This window comes from Danio rerio, chromosome 18 (assembly GCF_049306965.1).
Source record: "Danio rerio strain Tuebingen ecotype United States chromosome 18, GRCz12tu, whole genome shotgun sequence".
Lineage (NCBI taxonomy): Eukaryota > Metazoa > Chordata > Actinopteri > Cypriniformes > Danionidae > Danio > Danio rerio.
Genome location: NC_133193.1, coordinates 44,014,338 through 44,035,948, shown reverse-complemented (window position 1 = coordinate 44,035,948; position 21,611 = coordinate 44,014,338). Strand labels below are relative to the sequence as shown.

The following is a 21,611-nucleotide window of genomic DNA, read 5'->3' as shown; positions in this document are numbered from 1 at the left end:
CAGAAACAGTTTCTTCCCTCAGACAATCCATCTCATGAACACTTGATAATAATAATTGTGGAACAAACATCACTACTTGCCATACACTTTTATACACATATACACTTATTTAACAACACACTTTACATGCCAATTTGCACATAACAGCTGCACATATAACATTGTATATAGTAATATTGCTCTACATACACTTGTGTATTTGTATATTTGCATTCACTACTTACTGCTTTTTTATATATTTATTATCTGTTTTTTTTTTTTTGTCCTGTCTCTGTAATTCTCTTGCACTGTTGAAGCTCTATCACAAAAACAAGTTCCTCGTATGTGCGAACACACCTGGCAATAAAGCTCTTTCTGATTCTGATTCTAATTCAATGCTGGGCTTGAGGCAAACATACCATCAAAACATTTTCTTAAAGTGTTCAATAGTAAAGCATAGAAGTCTAACAAAAAGCATCTGATAAAATCTGATAAGTATGTAATTTGCCACACTTGTAAAGTAGTGGAAAAGTTTGAAAATGAACCTGGGAACTTTGGCTTGAAAAGTGACTTTGAAAAATGTGTAAGAACCCTGTAAATGTGGTCCTTCAGGCGCTTGTTTTTGTTGGCTGCTTTATTTTGGGAATGGAGTTGAAATAACATGAACATTATCTCTGGATTCTTTTAGCTTGTCCTCAGTTTCACATTGTTGTTTGTGGAGCTCCTGTTCATGTAATGCGGTCGGCCAGTTCTGGATGTGAAACTTTCTGCTTCCCCTTACGTATTTATGCAATCAGCTTTGTCATGACTGTTCATGGGTATCTTATGGATTTAGCAGTATATTGAGATGGGTTAGTGATTTGTATGGCTTATTCTGAGGTCATAGCATATATAATTATGATATAATAGATATTATAGGATGTTATTCACCTTATTCTCAGCTGACGAGTGGGCGCTGCCATTTGAATCTTTTTGTCTCACGACTTCCGGTCACATTCACTTCCATTCATTTTTTGACGTTAACAACTGCTCGTTTCGCTGTTTGATGTTGCAAACTGATATTTCCTTATTATATTATGCTACTTGATCTGTGTAGTCATGCAAACATTTGTTTGTTGAGCAAGTTGTTTGGCCATTTTGTGCCGTTTATTATTCCCTGTCATTTCTCCCATAGGCGACTGAATCGGAAGTTCTAAGACAATCGCGAAAACAGGCGCACTTCCGCATTTTAGAATAAGGTCAATAGGTGGCATGGTGGCTAAGCGGGTAGCATTGTCCCATCACATCAAGAAGGTTGCTGGTTTGAGTTCCAGCTCTTAAAGTTTCCATTTTCTCCCCATGTCTACGTGGGATATTTTTTAATTCTTATTTTGTTACGATATTACTTAAAAAAATATTTTATGCAGCTGGTTTAAATTATTTACTTAAAATGAGCTGAGACAGCGCAATTCTTCACGTTTTTTTAAAAGAACTTCTTAATTGTTGTGTGTTCAATCAACTTAAAATAGTAAAAACTTTAAAGGTGCAGTATGTAAGTTTGACACCCAGTGATTAACTAGGTATTGCATGCCTGGTTCAAAACACACGCAAGCGCAGGTTGCCAGATTGACAACAGTGTTAAAGGTTTAATGTGTATTAATTAGATAATAAACCTTACCATTTCGTTGAAGTGGAGTAAGTGCACTATTTTGTGCTTGATTTGCTATTTTAAATGGCTGTATTTAAACTTTTGTTGTGGTGCAAACAACCAAATTGTTTTGTTAACAAAAGCGTGTTGTTTGTACACAGGGTTATAATGTAACCTGCTCACCTAATGTTTACGCTCGTAATATTTATATTATTTGATAATTAATACCTACCTCATGTGGAACTCTGAATCTGCATCTCATTTTAGAGGATGCTACTGTCCACCAGAGGTCTCATTTTGGTCACGGATGCATACTTTGAGAGCCTTTCTGACTAAATGAATGACGCTATTTTCCAAAAAGGCAACCCAATAATTTGGGCATTTGGCGGGTTAAAGACTCTAAAACAAAGACAGATGTTCCGACACGTAACGCACATTTTCAAAGCAGAATATCTGACTTTCTTTTTCAGATAAACAAGAATGTTTACTTAGCATGATTCTTTAATATCTGCAAACATATTATGGTAATTTTGGGCTTTAAAAGAGTCAAAAACGTACACACGACAACATAAAGAGATTGTGTGGAACCCAACATTTTTTTTTACAGTGGGATAAATAATTACCCTAGAAAATACTTTGAATGTTTTTAAATCATTTATTTATGTTATGATATTAAAATGAACAGGTAAAAGATATATTTTAGATCTAATTAAATCTAATTCATGCTAAAAAAAACTGTGGCAAGGTGCAAATATTTCATCTTTAAAACACTTTGAATGACTGAAAACCTCCACATATACACTGTAAAAAAATGCTGGCATCCACAAAATTAATTTATGTTGGGACAACATGAAGGAATTAAGTTAAGTCTTTAGTTTTTATTAATTTAAGTCGATTGAATATTAAAAAATTTAAGTTGTACCAAAAAAACCTCAGTTGAAAAAAAAGTTGTTTCAGCCCATTTTTAGTTTTAGATTGTAGTTTGAACAAACAACACACGTCATTTTTTTTAGAGTGTATTCTCACTTTGTTTGGCCACCATTAGTATTTATTTCCAGCTCTGGATTCACCTTTGGCTCCAGCCAACAGCAGAACTGCAACTACTCAGGAGGTGGGGATAAAGATAGTAAGGCCCTATTCGATTGGCCAAATTTACATGGAACACATAAATGCTTGGCATATAAAATAAATGCAATTTATCACACATGCATGCGATGCGTATATTAGATATACTATCATCACCGTAACAATAATTTTACAATACATTGTATGACACAAAATAACCTGTCTCCATGCTTTCCAGCACTAATGTTTCCCTGCTTGTCTTCTGTAAATCCTGACAGTTTTAACAGACAAATGGGTTTGCACTGGCGGAAGCTGTAAATCTGGCTCCTAGTCGTAACACTTATTTGTACTCCCAACAAAAATTCTCTCATTTTCTTTGAGCGGGCTGTCCGTTCGCAAGTTCCCAAGATGTATCATGAGTTTTAAGGTCACCAATTATTGGTGTTCCTCCATGCTTAAGACGTTTATTGCTGTTGTAATAATCAACATCCTTCAATGTGACCAACTCGGAAGGAGCCGGCATGTTGGCTTGACCTTCTTTCGCCAGACTGTCACCAAAGCTGGACTTCAGCTGTTGACGTTTTGACTGGAAATCTGACCAAACATGCTGTTATAATGCAGTCTAGTTATTTTTTACAGACTGATTGTTGATTAAACGACAGGCGGTGTGCTGTGTACTCATCCAGGAGATTGGAAGGCAAAACTAGGTCATATTGACATGAACCGTTGTTTTGATGGTTATCTCCTTTGCAGGTTTTCTCCCTCCAGTGCTTTTGGATATTCCTCCCTGCTTTTATTATATAATAGTGTAATTTGTCTTATTTAAGCACTTGTGCTGGGAGTTACTATAAATCTTGTGTCTTGTTTGTGTTTAAACACATGGCAAGATTTATAATATTTATTCAATAGTTGAGTTTGTTGTTGGGTTGAGACTTTCCTAGCTCATTTTAGGCGGTGCCAATTTATTTCATCAATACATTTTTTTGGTAACACTTCAGTTTAACCCTTGAGCACAGTTAAAATTTACTACCCTTTTTTATGTCCGTGATGAAAGCATCCACTGAATTAAACTGCTGTAAATATGCATCAGATAAATATTTCTTTAATTTTTTTGCATAGATCTGTTAATCAACCTGTGTCCGGGTCAAAACTACACATTTGTTTAGAAACTAACAGGATTTTAACCCTTTAATTGTCAAATCCATGAATGGTGTCACTGATTTGATGGAAAAAAAAAACAGAAAATGACGTATTTTCATTATGAAAGGATGGATTTTATTTAACATTTTATTCACATGTGAACAATTAGTAGCAATATTGGCTTTGATGCATTGTTAGATTTTCATTTTTTCTTTGTACTTGTTCGTTGGTGGCTGTTTTTGCCCATTGACTTCCATTATAAGCACATTTGATGGTGCATCAATACACAGTCTTTGTTTTTGTTTACTTCATGTAGTTCTGAGAGCTAAAATGCATATTTTAATTTTCTCAGACAAATCAAGGTAAGTGTGCAAAGGTCACTGTCACACTCAGACGCACATACACACACTTTAATTTGCTGTTATACTCCATCAATATTGTATGTGTGTGAATGAGAGTGTGTGGGTGTTTCCCAGTGTTGGGTTGCAGCTGAAAGGGCATCTGCTACGTAACACATATGCTGGATATGTTGCTGGTTCATTCTGCTGTAGTGACCCCAGATTAATAAAGGGACTAAGCCGAAAGGAAAATAAATGAATGAATTAATCTGATGCATTTTTTCAGCAGTTTAGTTTAGTGGATGATTTCATCCCGAACATAACAAAAGGGTAGTAAATTTGCCATTCACACTTTTAATCCAAACATAGGCTACAGTTTACACATGTTACACATACTGTAGACAGGCCTTCAGATTGACGGCAGAAAGTCTGGATTTTTTTTTTTACAGATTCTCATCGGCTGAGAACTGGCCAAAAGGCAGTTTAACTGGCATGTTTGCGACCAGTCACAGTTCGATGTGAAAATCTGAAGTCAATGTTCCTGTAATAACAGGCCAAAGTGCCTCAAGCAAAACGTCTGAACATCTTTTCAATCGTTTATGCTGTAAACATGTATAAAAAAAGCTTTTAGTGAATCCTGATAAGGACTCAGTGACTTTTTGTGAGGGAGTTTGCATCATGTACATGTAGGCTTTGTGTCGACACTGTGAAACATGCTGGGTTATGCACAATTCATGTTGTCCCAACACAAATCCATTAAGTTAGCCTAATTGTTTTTACGGTCACACTTTTTTGGATGGTCCATTTGGTTTCTACATGTCGATTAATTCTCCTTAGATTATAAGTAGAATATTAGTTTGGGTTTGGGGTTAGTGTAAGTTGACATGTGCTTGCAAAGTTTCTTATAATCCGTTAAATGTTTGTTCAGCAACAGTATCAACAGATGTTAAGCAGACACTTTACTAATACTCAAATGGACCATTAAAATAAAGTGTTACCGTTTTTACACATTTAAGTGGATTGAACATGAAACAATTAAGTTGTCCTCCCCAAAAGCTCAAGAATTATTTTGATTCAGTTCATTTTAAATATGTAGTTTGAACAAGCAGCACACATCATTTATGAGGGTAGTTGGACTGTTAAAGAGGATAACACACACATCCCCCAGAAATGCTATCGAATTCAGTAAGATGACTTCCAAAATGTTTTCCATTTTTGTGTACTGTATAGATCACAGGTGTCAAACTCAGTTCCAAAAGGGCCGCAGTTTAGTTCCAACCCTAATTAAACACACCTGATCAAACTAATTGAGTCCTACAGGCTTGTTCGAAACCTACAGGTAAGTGTGTTGGAGCAGGGTTGGAACTAAACTGAGCAGGGCTTCGGCCCTCCAGGAATTGAGTTTGACACCCCTGGTATAGACAGTACTTCTATCCGACAGAAAAGGGCTATTTTGAACACACACTTTCACGTGAATGCATCTGAAAATGCTGCTTTCACCTTGTATGTGTACTGTATAAACACTGACACGTTTAGTCATGTGCTGCATATTTTCACCTGTAGATTTTACAGTATGTTTATACCGGTATGTCCCTGCTGTGCTATTCACTTTCACAATTTTTTTTTGTGAAACATGAGAGCAGCTGAATACATGATAATGTGATTGAGAGTGACTTAGGCCCAATACTGAGATGTTTTTGCAAATAAATTGACTATGTCAGAAGGATAACACGCTAATTTTATTTCGTCTGTGTCATCCCAGTGCGCTTTGATTACACTTTGCCATGTTTCTGAAATTCACAGCAAGATCAGGGAGTGTGGTGACTATACAGTAAGTTGGGATGCTTGCATTTTAACTAGACATTGCCATTTGACTAAACATCAGTTACAGGATGGAGCAAAATTTATGTTTTATTATTAATTTTTTTTCTCTCGTTTGATCAGTGGAGCTTCATTTCCTAGAATCAAGAACACTGAGCATCTGGACTAAATGATGGACTGTCCTCGATAGATGTGCACTTTCCATTTGTAACTGTCCACCAGATACCACAACTGGGGCGGATGAGGATGTTATGAAATTGCATTGTGCTCCTTATTGGCTAAACTCAAGCCGACCCCTTTTAATGATTGTAGAAATCTTACTGCAAACACAATCAAGATGCTAAAAGCGTTTCGTCGTCCAACAAACACGCTCAATCTCAGAATCAGTTCATATATGGTAGTCATTCATCTCCACGGATGAATCTTTTTTTTTTTTTTACTTTAGTGCTATTTGCACAAGTAAGTGGTCATTTTTCAGACCAAATTATTACACTTGTAACACAATTAGTCATTCTTTCAAAATCTGTTCCCATGCTTTCGGCACTTATTTTATCCTTACATAATCAGCGTTTCAAAACAAAAGATGATTGTAACTTGTTGAGAACATTTGGTGAATCACCAAAACACTACAGTATGATCTTCTCTCTTTCTTTCATTTTTTTTTTCAGCATTGAACAATGCAAGTACATATTTCAAGTAAAGTATGCTTTTAAGTACTTATTACACAATATTATTTCCTATATTAGTTGTAATTAAATAGGAATACATTATAGGTCAAATGTATATGAAATTATTTAACTGTGCTTTTTGAAACACTTAGGCTGAACTTTAAATGTAATTTCATAAATGAATTATGTTGTCGTAGACATTTGATTAAAGTGTAGATGGAAAAATGTACTTATAAGCAATTATTGCAAACTAAGTATTAGTTTAGTATGAATAATGTGTAGTATACATTAGTATATCTATATTTAAAGAGTTCAGATGCAAAACCCGCTAAAAGCTGTTGGGAAATATCCTTCAAAAAATGAGCATTTTTATCAGGCTCCTGTGTGTAGTTCAGTAATTTCCAGTTTATAACAAAGAATACACTCTTTTAAAGATCTTTAAAATGAAATATCTCAACATAAACATAGGAGTCTGAGAAACATACTAATTTTCAATGGAAATTTCAGATGGCACTTGGAGGTTTTTGCATCTGAACTCTTCATTTATTGATTGATTGATTGCACTTACACATTTGTTTTTTACTTTATATTTAATTTGAAATATTATTTGTGGTGTTTGTGCTTAATTACACTAAATTAAACATGCTTATATTTTGTGACAACCCATTAAGAGATCTACACCACCTCATAAAAGTCTTGTCGTCGATCTCAGTTGTAAGAGTAACAAACAGTAACTTGACTTCTAGTTGATCATTTTAAAAAGTGGCTGAAGGTTAATTTTTCCAATGAGTCATCTGTTGAGCTGCATTCCAATCATCACAAATACTGCAGAAGTATTTGAAGACCCACAGAAGACCTACTGGAACCCTCATGGATCCAAGATTCTCAAAGAAATCAGTCAAGTTTGGTGAAGGTAAAATCATGGTTTGGGGTTATATTCAGTATGGGGGTGTGTGAGAGATCTGCAGAGTGGATGGCAGGTATCAAGACATTTGTGCTGCCCATTACATTACAAACCACAGGCTAATTCCTCTCATACTTCAGCCTCCACATCAAAGTTTATGAAAGCAGAAGAAGATCAAGGTGCTCAAGGATTGGCCAGCCCAGTCACCAGATTAAACGTTATTAAGCATGTCTGGAGTAAGATGGAGGAGAAGGGAATGAAGATGAATCCAAAGAATCTTGATGAACTCTGGGAGTCCTGCAACAACACTTTCTTTGCCATTCCAGATGACTTTATTAATAGGTTATTTGAGTCATTGCAGAGATGTGTGGATGCAGTCCTCTAAGCTCATGGGAGTCATACACAGCATTAATTTTTTTCTCACTGCCCCATGACTTTATATTTTATACTGTACATTATTTCTGTAAAATGACGAGCCTTTTGTCTAAGCAAAGTCAGACCTTACTGTCCTAATAAAATAATAAAAAAATATTTATTTTGATAAAATAAGCGTAATCTAGAGGCCTTTGCCTTTTATATAAGCCACTTCTGATACCAACTAGAAGTCGAGTTATTATTTGTTTTTCCTAAAACTTTGATAGGCGACAAGATATTTTTGGAAATGTGTCGCTTGTGAAAAGAGATCTACTGTATAAGACTGACATCCATATTGTACATTACCCAAAATGAGAAAGACACCTTTAGATGAATTACAATTTGACCTATTTTCTTTAGGCTTTTACTGAATTCCTAATCCTGCATGGCAGGATAGCAACAACAAGCCTCAACTTAATTTCTTTCCTTTTCTTTTGCTCATTTAAAAGAGTAAATTCTGAGAAAGTGGTTTAACAGACATACTGCGGTACTCCAGAGTCTATAGCCTACAGCCGTCAACGGATACAGAAAGGTTAAAAAAAAAAACGTTTGAGTTACTAAACTCTCAACACGTTGACCACAGCTAAGAGTTTTCTGTTATTATACATCAACTAAATATAGACGAATTTGCTGACACCGTGTTAAACCACTATGGTTTGCTCTTCGCCTTTTTATGTTAGGAAGCTAAAAACCATGTGTTTGTGGTGCTGTAGTGAATTACTATATTGAGAATCTGTGAAAATGACTGTTAGAAATAGCAACTTACGAAGTGAAAATATCTGTGCATGGAGAACAAGGCAGAATGTGTTCACAATCTTTCATAATTTCCAGTTTTAAATGTATGCATGTAGAAAAAAATAAAAGTATAAGAGTTAAGTTGTTGTCAGGCATGATTCACTGTAATGTCTTTACAACAATATGAAGCAAGCCTGTTATTGCTGCTCTTAAACATTTACTGTGTAGTAAAACCTGATATATGTATATATATATAAAAAAAGAGTCGTTAGAATTTTATTCTAGTTCACCTGAATGCAAAAACTCATTTATTCGCCTTTATATTGTTCCAAACTAGTTTGGTCTTTGTTGTGTGGTGGGGAAAGATATGCTGGAGAATGTCCAATGTTTGTTTTTTTCCATTCAATGCTATCAACAGAGTGTAGTTTTATTTGGGGATCGCATTTAATTTTGACTGTAAACATTTCAACTTTTATTAAATTATATCTGAATATGTTCCAAGTTGATTACAAGACTTTAGAGTTGACTGTGCATCCAGTTTCAAAGGGCTCAGGCTGGAATTGATGCGGCAAAACCGACATCATTGTTACAGTTTGCAGAACTTTGTTTACAAGAGGTAAGAAGTTGGTATTAAATCAAAATTGTCATTTCTTATGTTTACATGTATGTAATAGTGCTTGTTATAAACTATGCATCTGTGCACTTCATTGTTTTGTCAAAATTCTTTTGCCTTCATAATCTTAAATCAAATACCATAACTTTTGTTCCCCCCTCAAAATGACTTTTCGTCACTTCTGGTCACATGGAATGTCTTTAGGGCGGGGCTATCATTGCTTTAGGGCAGGGTTATCAGTCGGTGTCTTGTTTATGATGCGAGCTGTAAAGTTTAGCTTCTCGTTCTCATCATCATTGAACGTCCTAAAACCTCCAACAGTGATTCATGACATTGTAGTCTTCCACATCTGAGTACAAACTGGCATTCAAATCCTCCTCCATATTGGTGGCAACACGATCCAATCATTTTCATTTCTATGTTTTTTTTTTTTATTTCTTTACGGTTCTACTTTTTTGTTTCAAATGGATGTGCGCCATGATTGGTGAAAAAAAAGGCAAATCTTAATTTCCATTTCATGTCGACTTTGAAAGACTATTTAGGTTCTCCAGCAGTAGACCAATCACAACTGAATAACCCAATCATCTGACCAATCAGAGCAGACTAGTCTAAGAATAAGATACTGATTTTTTTTTAAGACACAGTAAAGATCTTTGCACGCTGAAGTCCGAAAATTTCATATGGATTTTTTCCCTAATAATATCTGAAAAATGTCACGTTCATAAACCTCGCACACTGAATCCGATGCTATTAATAAATATATTCAGAAAAAATGCAAAACATTTTAGAGTAAATTCAAGCAGTGATACTTTGTTCTTCTCTCTCTTCTCCAAAGAAAAGGAATGAGGAATAAGCTACATATTGCGCTCATTCAATACTAGAAGAAGAGTTCAACTTATCATCAAAGAGCTGTGTTGGATTTTCCTTAAATGCAGTTTATTTCAGGAAATGAGTCAAATTTTAACACATTGCTTGTGATTTTTTTACACAATTACATACGTAAACAAATCTGGAACAAAGACAGTACCTATAATGTACCTGCAGAAAAAACAGCCTAAACCAGCTTGAGCATCCTTGTTTAAGAGGGGTTTTGGCCATTTTCAGGCTGTTTTCCAGTCATTTCCAGCCTGGTCTCAGCTGGTCATGCTGGAAAATGACCATCCAAAACCAAATGGCTAGAAACCAGCCTGGAATGCTCAAAACCCCTTCTAAAACCAGGCTGGTCAACCAGCTAAAACCAGCTCAGACTGGTTTAAGCAATTTTTTTTAATATAATAGATGGTGGCCTCTTTGATGTATCGAAGCAACGGACCGAAGCGGACCATGAGGCGATTATAATGTCCATGAGTATGTCAAATATATGGACGCTAAAAACTTTTATGACAGACAAAAGTTTCAGAGACAGTGTGTCAATATGATTCACACAATGAAAGGTCGAATTTATTTTTTTTACGTACGAAAATTACGTATTCATTGTGTAACATTAAGCCTTAAGTAGAAATTATGACAAAATGTTTTTGGTTTTTGGTCTTGGATGAATGTAAACCTTTTGTAGGAGACTTCCAGAAACAAGTGAACAAACATTTACGCTCGTATAACAGAGTCCTACAGCTGGAATACCAACATTTCAGGCATCCAGCCAGCTAGTGGCAGTTCACACCCGCTAAATGTTCAGGAAGAAGAATCAAAAAAGAGCTCTTGTTTTCAGGAATCTGTGTACTTTGGCTGTCTTGTGGTCAAAGTGGAGATGAAAATAGGAATTTGTCAGCTGTGTAGAATGTGCTTGAGAAAACGGCTGGGTGTTTGTGTTGGCGAAGCACTTTGGTTTGTTATCAGCTCCACAGGCCCTGGCCCGACTGGACAAAGTCATGGGTCATTACAGGATATAGTGAGATTTAGTGTCTGTGTCTGAACCACAGTCCCCAGATGACAAAAAATTGGCTCACTGTAAAAGGTCTACTCTCTGAATTTGTGTTTATTTCACCATTTGTTTAACAATGTGTATTATTTATTAATGTCCATACACAAGTAAAAAAAATGGCTGGTAACACTTTATTTTAATGGTCCATTTGAGTATTAGTAGACTGTCTGCTTAATATCTGTTGATACTGCTCCTTTAACAGACATTTAACTGACTATAAGAAACGTAGCTAGTACATGTTAACTTGCATTAACCCCTAAAAGCCCAACCAAACAGTCTACTTATAATATAAGGAGAATTAGTTGCAATGTAACTTAAATTCAACTAACGGACCATCAAAATAAAGTGTGACTGGTTGGGAGACCGGCAGCTGATAAAGTGGGTCAATCAGAATAATAATTAACACCTGTTTTCTCTCAGTGATTGGGCCGGAGAGACGCTTCAAAAAGGAGTCGACAGAGACGAGAGAGAGAGAGATGCTTTGAGAGTTATGCTTGAAAAAAACAATAACAAAACAAATGAAAATCTTTGTGCTACCTGAATCGCCGACCCTTCCTTCTTTATAAAAAAACTTACATTCAACAAACAGACCATTAAAATAAAGTGTGACCAAAGGGCCAAGTGTGAATTTTGTTTTTATTTTTCCACATGGACAAATCTGTTTTTGTGTTTGTGTTCAGGGAAGGAAGCGCTGTGTGTCATTCCTGTGAAACACATCCTTGGTATTGAGAAACTGGAAGAAAGTGCCTTTAATCGCAAAAACGTGAGTAGCTCAATTGCATTTGCGTGTGTTTTATGTGTTTATTTATGTTTGATTCCCAGGAGGCAAACATACAAATAAATGTAAAATCTTCACCATTGCTTTGAATAAAAGTGAATGACAAATGCAAATTTACGGTATGTTTACTGTTCCAAAGTTTGGAAAAATTACGACTATAATAAGAAGTCTTTGACGCTTATCCAAGCTTGCATGTACTTTGCCAAAAACGTTGTAAAAACTTTAGTATTGTTTAAACATTATGCTAAACTATAAAGGCTGTTTTATTTTTATATGTTTTTAAATAAAAGCCATCAGTGCTGAAACATGTTTGCTGCTTAATATTTTTGTTAAAATCCTAATGCACTACCCATCGGAAAATTGATACAATGAACAAAGTAAAGTGGAAGAAATACACTAGGGCTGCAACTAACGAATATTTGATTAATCAATTAATCTGTCGATTATTTTTTCGATTAATCGGATAAAAAAAAAACAAGAAAGAAAAGCATTCATTTCCAACACTTTATTCGAAAAAGCTCATCCCTGAGCTGTTATAATAATAATAATAATAATAATATTAATAAATAAAAAACTAACTAGTTTTGTCCTGTTTTCAATCCAAATATACAAATGCTTTTAAATGAAGATACATACTAGACCAGGGGTGGGCAAACTCGGTCCTGGAGGGCCGGTGTCCTGCACAGTTTTGCTCCAACACTAATCAAACACACCTGAACATGGTAATCAGTGTTTTCAAAATCACTACAACTCTATAAGCAGGTGTGTTTGAATAGAGTTGGAGCTAAACTGTGCAGGACACCGGCCCTCCAGGACCGAGTTTGCCCACCCCTGTACTAGACACATGAAATGGCATTAGAAATCACTTGACCTCAAAATTGAGTGATTATTTGCCTAAAACAAGCAGAATTATTTGCCAATGGGGTAAGAAAAAATATCTTAAGATATAATCTCAAAAGTTTTCAGCATCACTTCATTTCCTCATGCCATTTTTCTTGTCTGGTCTTGATGTAAGATTTTTTGGATATTTGAACTGGAAACGAGAAAAAAATGTGTGTGTATGTGACAGTTTGTGCTCGTCATAAGGTGTTTTGCCTTCAAAGAGTTCAATGGGAAAATGTGCTTTCTTATTAAACGCAGCCCTTCTAGCCACAACCCCCCAGAGATGGGTTGTGGCTGGAAGGGCATCCGCTGCGTAAAAAAGTGCTGGATAAGTTGGCGGTTCATTCCGCTGTGGCGACCCCGGATTAATAAAGGGACTTAGCCGAAAAGAATGAATGGTTTTGAACCAAGCATGCAATACCTAGTTCAACCACTGCGTGTCAAACTTGCACACTGCACCTTTAAAGGGCCATGAAACCCCCTCTTTTCAGCAGGGTGTTTTCACACCTCTACTTTGGAAAAAGTCAGAAAAGTGGGCGTGTCCAGCTCTGTTTAGGGGGGAGTGTCGGAGGAAGAAAAGTGGGATGTTGTGGGAGTGTCTATTTGGGCACGCGCGAGTTTCAGAGTCAAAATACACACACACACACACACACACACACACACACACACACACACATACAGGAGAAAGTGATGGTGTTTAACCTACATGGACATCTGTAGTCGAATTATTTGCCAAATTATTAAATGGTGGACTTTAACTGCAGTTTGGCTCTTTCACTCAGGGAATTCATTCATGCCCCTCGCGACACACGAGATATTTGATTCGAGGAGCTGCTCTAAGCGTGTATTTTTCATGCAATGTTTGATACCGCACGGCGAATGAGAGAGAAAAAACCTCAGCATTTCCCAGAAACTTAGATGCACACGACAGGTAGTGTCAGAAAGCCGCGCGTGTTATTCCGGTCACTAAATGCGGTAAAAACCCTGCACGAGGTTAAAGTTTGGTTGTGGTGCTAACGTGTTTACACTCTGTGCAATAGTTTGTTAGATACGAACAAACTGAATAAACAAAGAGCACTGGTCGCTCACTTACCAAATCTGTAGAGACAGGACAATCACCAGCAACTAGAGACGCGTCTTTATTAAGAGGAGACTACAAGCGAATCCGGATCTCAGCGTTTGCAGATGAGAACAGCTCTCAGGTAAACAATAATCCTCCTTAGACACGTAAGTTATTGTTGTCGAGCGTCGCGTACACTGTTAATCCACACGTGATCCAGATGAGCTCTCACAGAGAGAAAATGAAAATGAAACTTAACTGCAGCAAACTATAAAAGCAACACTTGCCAACATAACGTGGCGTCTCTGTCCTGAAAACACGGTGATAGTAATGAACATTAATGAAGTTGCACAATAGAGCGCGCTGATTGGTTTGAACCAAGCCTTACTCATGCATAAATGCAGCACACTGTAAGACGTAATAAGACACACTCTGGCACAGACGCCCAGTCTGCACGCTGGAATACAGGCTATTATGTCATGACCGTGACGCAGCTTCAAAAATTCGTTTCAAACCGGAAGTACGAATTTGCTTGAAATAACGCAAAAACAACCAATTTACACTTTTTAGTGAAATATAGGTGTCCTAATAGTGTTTTTAGCAGTGTGGGACACATATACAACTGTCAACAGCTCAAAATATGTGTTTTGGTGTTTCGTGACCCTTTAAGCAAAGTCAACAAATGATACTTTCCAGTGTATATCACACAATCAGTCTGACCCCAGCAATAATTATTCCAAACATTTGATCTGTATGTAAATGTAACACACTCCTCTACCCTGTTTTGTTTTGCAGATGTTTCAGGTAATCCACTCAGAGAAGCCCCTGTACGTCCAGGCGAGTAACTGTGTAGAGACCAACAGCTGGATTGAGGTGTTGAGTCAGGTCAGCCGGTGTAACCCGGGACGCCTCAGCACATTTCACCTCTCTGCATACGTCGGTGGATCCTGGTTATGCTGTAAGGAGCCCAATGAAAGTGCTCCAGGCTGCAAACCCTGCACTGCGTAAGAAATCATATTAATTTGCACATTTGATTAGTTTATATACAAAAATGTACCTGGTGCCATTATTTTTTATGTTCGACTTCACAATATAGGACAGTGTTGGCTAACATTCAACTGGATATCGACTGTGACCGGGAAACAGAGCGAATCTTCTCCTTCTTCTCCACCTACCGCTCCAGACTACAGAAGATGGAGGGTGTGTAGCCTTATAACATTGAGAAACATCCCCGTTTACTGTTCATGATTAATTAAAACATACAGTTTATATTAGTCATTAATGTTTAGTCATTAATTCCTTTATATTATGCAAACAAATCTTTTTTTGTATGGTAAAATGATTGGTTTATCACAAGGACGATGATTAAAGCTATGAAACTTGGAGGATATTTCACCAGCAAATTGGGTTTATCTTGTTATCATGACCCCCATAAAATGTACTGATTTGTTTGTGCTGGTCTCTGCAGACGTCTGTGCCGGTATGTCAGTGTATCTTGGGCAGCAGGAGGAGTGTTCGGCCTTCACTATACAGGACCCTAAAGAGACCTTCCGCACCATTAAAGAGCTCGGAGAGGTGCTGGACGAGCTGCAGTCTCACCATGACTCAAAGGGGGCACTAACTGATGAACCAGGCACTATGTAAGGCAAACAAAATGTGGTAAAATTTGCAGGATCTATATTCAATTCAATTCAGCTTTATTTGTATAGCGCTTTTACAATGTAGATTGTGTCAAAGCAGCTTCACATAAATGGTCATAGTAACTGGATCAGGGTAGTTCAGTTTTTAGTGTTTAAGTTCAGTTCAGTTTAGCTCAGTTCAGTGTGGTTTGAAATCATTACTGAGAGTTCAAACACTGAAGAGCAAATTCATCGATGCGTAGCTTTACAGATCCTGAACCATGCAAGCCAGTGGTGACAGCGGAGAGGGAAAATACAAATTTCGCTCGGCCTCCTAAACATCAGGGGCCTCATGTACGAAGACTTGCGTGGAAATCTTACTAAAACATTGCGTACGCACAAAGCTGTAAATGTGCGTACACAGAAAAAATTCAGATGTATGAAACAGTGCGTACGCCGAATCTCACGCATATTCTTTTGTACATCCGAATGAACGTGAAACTGAGCGCAACATGCACGAGCACAAAACCCCTCCCTGCCTCCTCCCCCGTATGAATATGCTAATGACTATGCTAATGGAAAAACCCAACGAAAAAGCAATGGCAAAATCAAGCAAAAAGAGAAACTTTGAACAGAATGTGAAATGGAGGTGCTGCTTTCGGAGGTAGACCGGAGAAAAGCGGTGTTATTTGCAAGTTTGTTCTCCGGAATTAACAACAAAAGAAAAAATAGAGTGGGAGAGTTTAGCTGATGCGGTTAACACAGTTGGGTCTGAACATATCGCATAGTGAACATATCGCATAGTGCATTAAAAAGGAAATAGTGTGGTTTATATCTGTAAAATGTTGCAATACCTTTAGCAGTCTCTGTGGCGCACCGTAAGACGCATGTGATCATGTATTGACACGTTCGAGCAAAAACTCGGCTCGAATCCGGCGTCTAATGAACTCTTTCTTCTTTTTTTTCCCCGCTACATATCAGATTTTGCCCACTATTTATCACAAGAAAGACAAGTAGGAAGTTTGTGCATCATATTTTATTTGCACATTTATTGAATGGAAATGTTTCTGATTCACGCATGCAAATTCATCTTCAGATAGTGTCTTTATAGCAATGTGTGTGCAGTAGATAGCTCAGATTACATTGGGAAAACAGGCGACCGCTGCAAATTGTGCTTTAATGTTTAGCTGGTCAACCGTATGGTATGGAAACCTTATATACCTGCTAGATGAACCCGTCTCATACAGCTGCCATTGCAAGGCTCAGACACTTTGTAGAGAGGAATTTAATACAACTGCCTCTAGGAGTCGCCAATGGAAATAAAACACACACGCACAAAAAATGTGCGTACGCCAGCCAGAAAGCTGCCGTGAAGCTGCGCACATTGCCACGTTCAGTTCATTGTTAGTAAATCCAAACGTGAGCGATTCTGAGCGTGAAACCTGGCGTACGCAAAGTTTTTGTGCGTACGTAGCGTTGATACATGAGGCCCCAGGTCACTGGCACCTAAAGCGCTTATCATAAATGAAATAATAACAGATAACAATCTTAATGCACTCTGTCTCACTGAAACCTGGCTGAAACAAAATGACTATATTAGTTTAAATGAAGCAACTCCTTCAGGATTCTTATATAAACATGAGGCTCGTCAAACTGGTTGTGGTGGTGGAGTTGCATCAATCTTTAGTGATTTCCTTAATGTTAATTAGAGAAATGGACTTATGTTTAGCTCCTTTGAAGTATTAGCGCTTAATGTTCAGCTTCCAGATACTATGCAAAAACCTATGTTATCTATGTGAGATGAAATCACCCCTGTACCCTTAAATAGTGCTTTATTTGAGGAAGAAATCTAATGTAGAGTTGTCTAAAACGTTAGTAAACATTCTGAAATGCACTCAATCATTCTCACAATGCACCGATGTACACTCAAAAGCTAGAGAATAACCATAATGCACTGTAATGCTGCTTTCACACCAGACACAGCACTAGCGAATAAATCGCGATATTCAAACGTAAATACACGCTTGAACATTTTGAGTTTACTCGCTTCATTCGCACGCCAATCTGAAGATGCTGGACTTTAGCGCTGCTTACGGGTGTAGTAACGAGCAGGCAAAGAAAACAAAGCACAAAGGCAGAACATTTCATGGGTAATTCATTTGTATGTAATGAACTTTTGTGCTTAACAACACAACGTTATTGATGATAATAAAGTCTCTTACTGCATTCACCATAAGGCAAAGTGGAACCGCCTCGCACTAAGTTCTAGGCTTATGCTGGTTTTGTTGAATAAATCAAGCAAAAAATGTAAATGAAAAATGACAACAAGATGCTGCGGTGCCAGAAACTTGTATTATTGTCGGCTTAGTGAATAAGTCGTTCATAATGGAGATTCATTCACAAATGAATCGCTCCCTCCTTTAGAATGAGAAGTGAAAGTAGGAGAGGGGGTGTGATCTCATTGATCAAATTAAACAGGGAGGGAGGATAATACATTTCCATGCATACAATATGCTCTTGGGCCGCATTGCCTAGGCGGCAATGTATGTATGTATGTATGTATGTATGTATGTATGTATGTATGTATGTATGTATGTATGTATGTATGTAATGTATGTGTGTATGTTTATGTATGTATGTATGTATGTATGTATGTATGTAATGTATGTGTGTATGTTTATGTATGTATGTATGTATGTATGTATGTATGTATGTATGTATGTATGTATGTATGTATGTATCTATGTATGTTATGTATGTATGTATGTAATGTATGTGTGTATGTTTATGTATGTATGTATGTATGTATGTATGTATGTATGTATGTATGTATGTATGTATGTATGTATGTATCTATGTATCTATGTATCTATGTATGTAATGTATGTGTGTATGTTTATGTATGCATGTATCTATGTATGTATGTATGTATGTATGTGTGTAATGTGTGCATCTATGCATGTATGTATGTATGTATGTATGTGTGTATGTATGCATGTATGTATGTTTGCATGTATGCATGTATGTATGTATGTTTGTATGTATTATGCATTATGTATGTATGTATGTATGTATGCGTGTGTGTGTGTATAAGTGTGTCTGTATATTACTGGCTCTGGATGGCCAGTCCTCCTCCACTGCACCTTGGTTCCACATTCATTTTAATGGAGCGCTACCCTGTACTAAAATGGTGGCTCTATTGACGCATTCCTTCCAATAGAGAACAACAGGGTAGGCGGCAGCTAATGTAAATATCTATGAGCATTGTATATCTGTGCATGTCCATTGGATGCACACTTCTCCCCGAAAGTAGTAGGTCATTCGGGTTCTTCCTGCACACTGTTTTTCGAATTGAATTTGGACATACTACTCCGCACGCATACTAGTTTTAGCATACTATACAATATGGAAGTATGCGATTTCGGATAAGGCCCGTGCACACCGAAAAAATTTTTGCTCGTATTTTCCATCAACGTTTAACGCCTTGTGACTAAATAAAGGGCGTCAATGTGATCGTGCACACTAACGTGCAAAACGCCAGATGCAAAAGCGTCATTTATATATTAAAAAAAAAAACACCTCATGCTCGTTTTTTTTGTTTTGACGCGCCACGTCAAATCCTTCTCCACCAATCAGATTGGCACTTTTGTTCACGTGCACGGAGCTGCTGAAGTTACAGCAAACAGCACTTGGAGGCGCTCAAACGCAAAACCGTCAATGCGAGCGCACATTGAAGACGATGCCCAGAGGCGATATGAACGTTCAGCTGCTTATTGGTCTTGTGAACAATAATCATTTCTTCATCGCTAGAGCTGGAGCTGCTGCTTGAACCATCCATGCTTGTTCGAGACACCAGTAACTTCAACAACTAGCACGTGAACTTCCTCTCCTCCTCTTCTTCTGTGTTATAAGCGGGTGTCAGAAGTTGTGTAGCGCCATCTAAAGTCAAGGAGTGATTTTGCATACTCTTCTGCTTGACGGCAGTGAAAATCGCTTGGGTTTGTTTATGGAAAAACGTCTCGTAAACCGCTGATGATAAACGCAAACAAAAAGCATCCCGGTGTGTAGGAGCCTTTAGAAACCTGCAGATACGATGAAGTTACGCTGATGAATGTTGAGGAAAAACAGCTATTGATTTCCTTTTTTTTCCCCACCTATAAATGTCAATGGCTGTTTTTCTTCAGAATATCGTGTTTTGTGTTAAACGTAAGACAGAGACAACCACTTTAGTGAGTAAATTGTTAAAATAAGTTTGATTTTTGGGTAAACCACCTCTTTAATTTATTATTGAGAGCCACAGGTATTGAGTTTTTCACCTTAGTCTCGGATGATCTGATGGTAACATTAAATATTTATATTAATAATATTTAACTTACATTTAATATTCATTCTTGTTTGTGCAATCATTTTTATTTCTCCCTAAAATGCCTCATTTATGCTTCATAAAATCATGTCTTATATCTCGTACCCACAGTAAATTTGCATCTTTCATCTTGTTTGTAGAGAGAATCCTATAGTTGGAAAGACAGCGTAACACTGCAATCGTGGGACCAGGTGGAGCTGATACATCCACACCAGCAGAGGGCGCCATATTTGTTAATATACAGGATCGTGACAGCGCTCTGGTAATGCTCCGAAAATCGCTGCCATTCCACACAAGACTGAGTCCAGCCTCTCCAGCAGCAGCCTGATCTAGAGTGACAGTGTACATGGAAGAATTCGGCCAGTCAAGAGTCCAGTGGCGTGTCTGTGAGTTGCTAATCATTGGGAAAAAAAGAAAATCAAGCTCTTTTCTCTGTGTGCCTGTCAGATCTCAGTCTTGTATCGGTTTTTAAGATTTATAAGTAACCTCAATTGCCAGTCCGCACAGTAAGAAAAGATTCAATCACCTCTTATCCATTCCTAAACAGGCTGTGAAAGTCCAGACACCAAGAGTAAGTCTGAGAAATTATAGCTGCTAAAATAGTCTATGAAAGTACTCAAACCTTCACATATTTTCTTTTCTTCGTAAACCATCGGTTCTTTCAGACTACTGCTGGTCTGATGTTTCGACAAGTAAAATAACGATGTCAAAGGGAATTCTTGTCGTTCTTTTAATCTTGTAGTATCATCCCTTTTGGCCCGTCATTTTTGAGCATGTGCACGGTTTTCTATCTGTAGAGGATAGATTTAATCTGCCTTATAAATTCAGTGGAGGTACTTACAATCCCACATTTGTGTATGAATTAGGGACTAATGCAGAAGCACTTTAGATATTTGGAAATATTCCAGATGAGATTGTTTTAGATACGTGGTATCAACCTTTTTGTTTTTGTTTTGGTTTTTTTCCCAATATCGATCAGTTACATGATCAACTCTTGTGTAATGTTCTGTAGATAACATTCATATCCTGTAGATTTTTACTAGCTATTTTTCTTACGCCAAAGATGTTGTTTTGTAGGTTTTCATGACTTGAAAATGGTATACCTGTTGTTTTTTCAATTACAGTTCTTTAAAAACAAAAAGGAAAATGTCTATCCTTCACGGTCGTACGTTTTGGGAGCGTAATACATTTTGATAAACATGGAGGAAAGTTCTATTCAGTCTTTTTTTTTTTTGATGAAACATTGTTAACGATTTTTACCGTTTAATGACAAAAGATTGGATATTTTGTAATATGCTGTCAGAAGCTCCAAAACCTAGTGAGCTGCCTAAAATTTTCATTTTTTTCATTGAAATGTTAGCATTAACATAAATTAATTCAGGGAAGGTCTTTTTTTAGCAGGGAATGCCTTCCCATAATGCACTGCAAGAAAAAACTATTTTGAAAATCATCCAAAAAGCAAAATAATGATTGTAAATCTAATTTTCAATGAAATACTACAAGTATTGATGACGTATTTTTCAATATCAGCATGTTTTATGTATATTTTGCTCAAGTGTTAGCTTAGCAACATGCTAACAGCAGATTCTGTTGACAATGGGCTCTAAGCACAGCTAGAGTTTTATAGCCAACGATAAGCTTTGGAAGCTTAATCAATTTCACAAGGTTGTTTTTACAGCATCGG

The 21,611-nt window shown here is 37.1% G+C and overlaps 1 protein-coding gene across 3 annotated transcripts in view; it reads left to right on the top strand.

The window, feature by feature from the left end:
- rasa2 (RAS p21 protein activator 2) overlaps window positions 1-21,140 on the top strand; it is a 97,395-nt gene extending 76,255 nt beyond the window's left edge. For 2 of the 3 annotated variants that reach the window (XM_017352121.4, XM_073930041.1), the window contains 5 exons: window positions 11,906-11,988; window positions 14,741-14,949; window positions 15,042-15,145; window positions 15,414-15,585; window positions 20,068-21,140. In XM_017352121.4, coding sequence (XP_017207610.2) covers window positions 11,906-11,988; window positions 14,741-14,949; window positions 15,042-15,145; window positions 15,414-15,585; window positions 20,068-20,098 — 599 coding nt within the window. In that variant the 3' untranslated portion in view covers window positions 20,099-21,140. The remainder of the gene's footprint in view (window positions 1-11,905; window positions 11,989-14,740; window positions 14,950-15,041; window positions 15,146-15,413; window positions 15,586-20,067) is intronic. The other variant, XR_012394094.1, reaches the window with a different exon arrangement.
- Window positions 21,141-21,611: the final 471 nt, after the last annotated feature.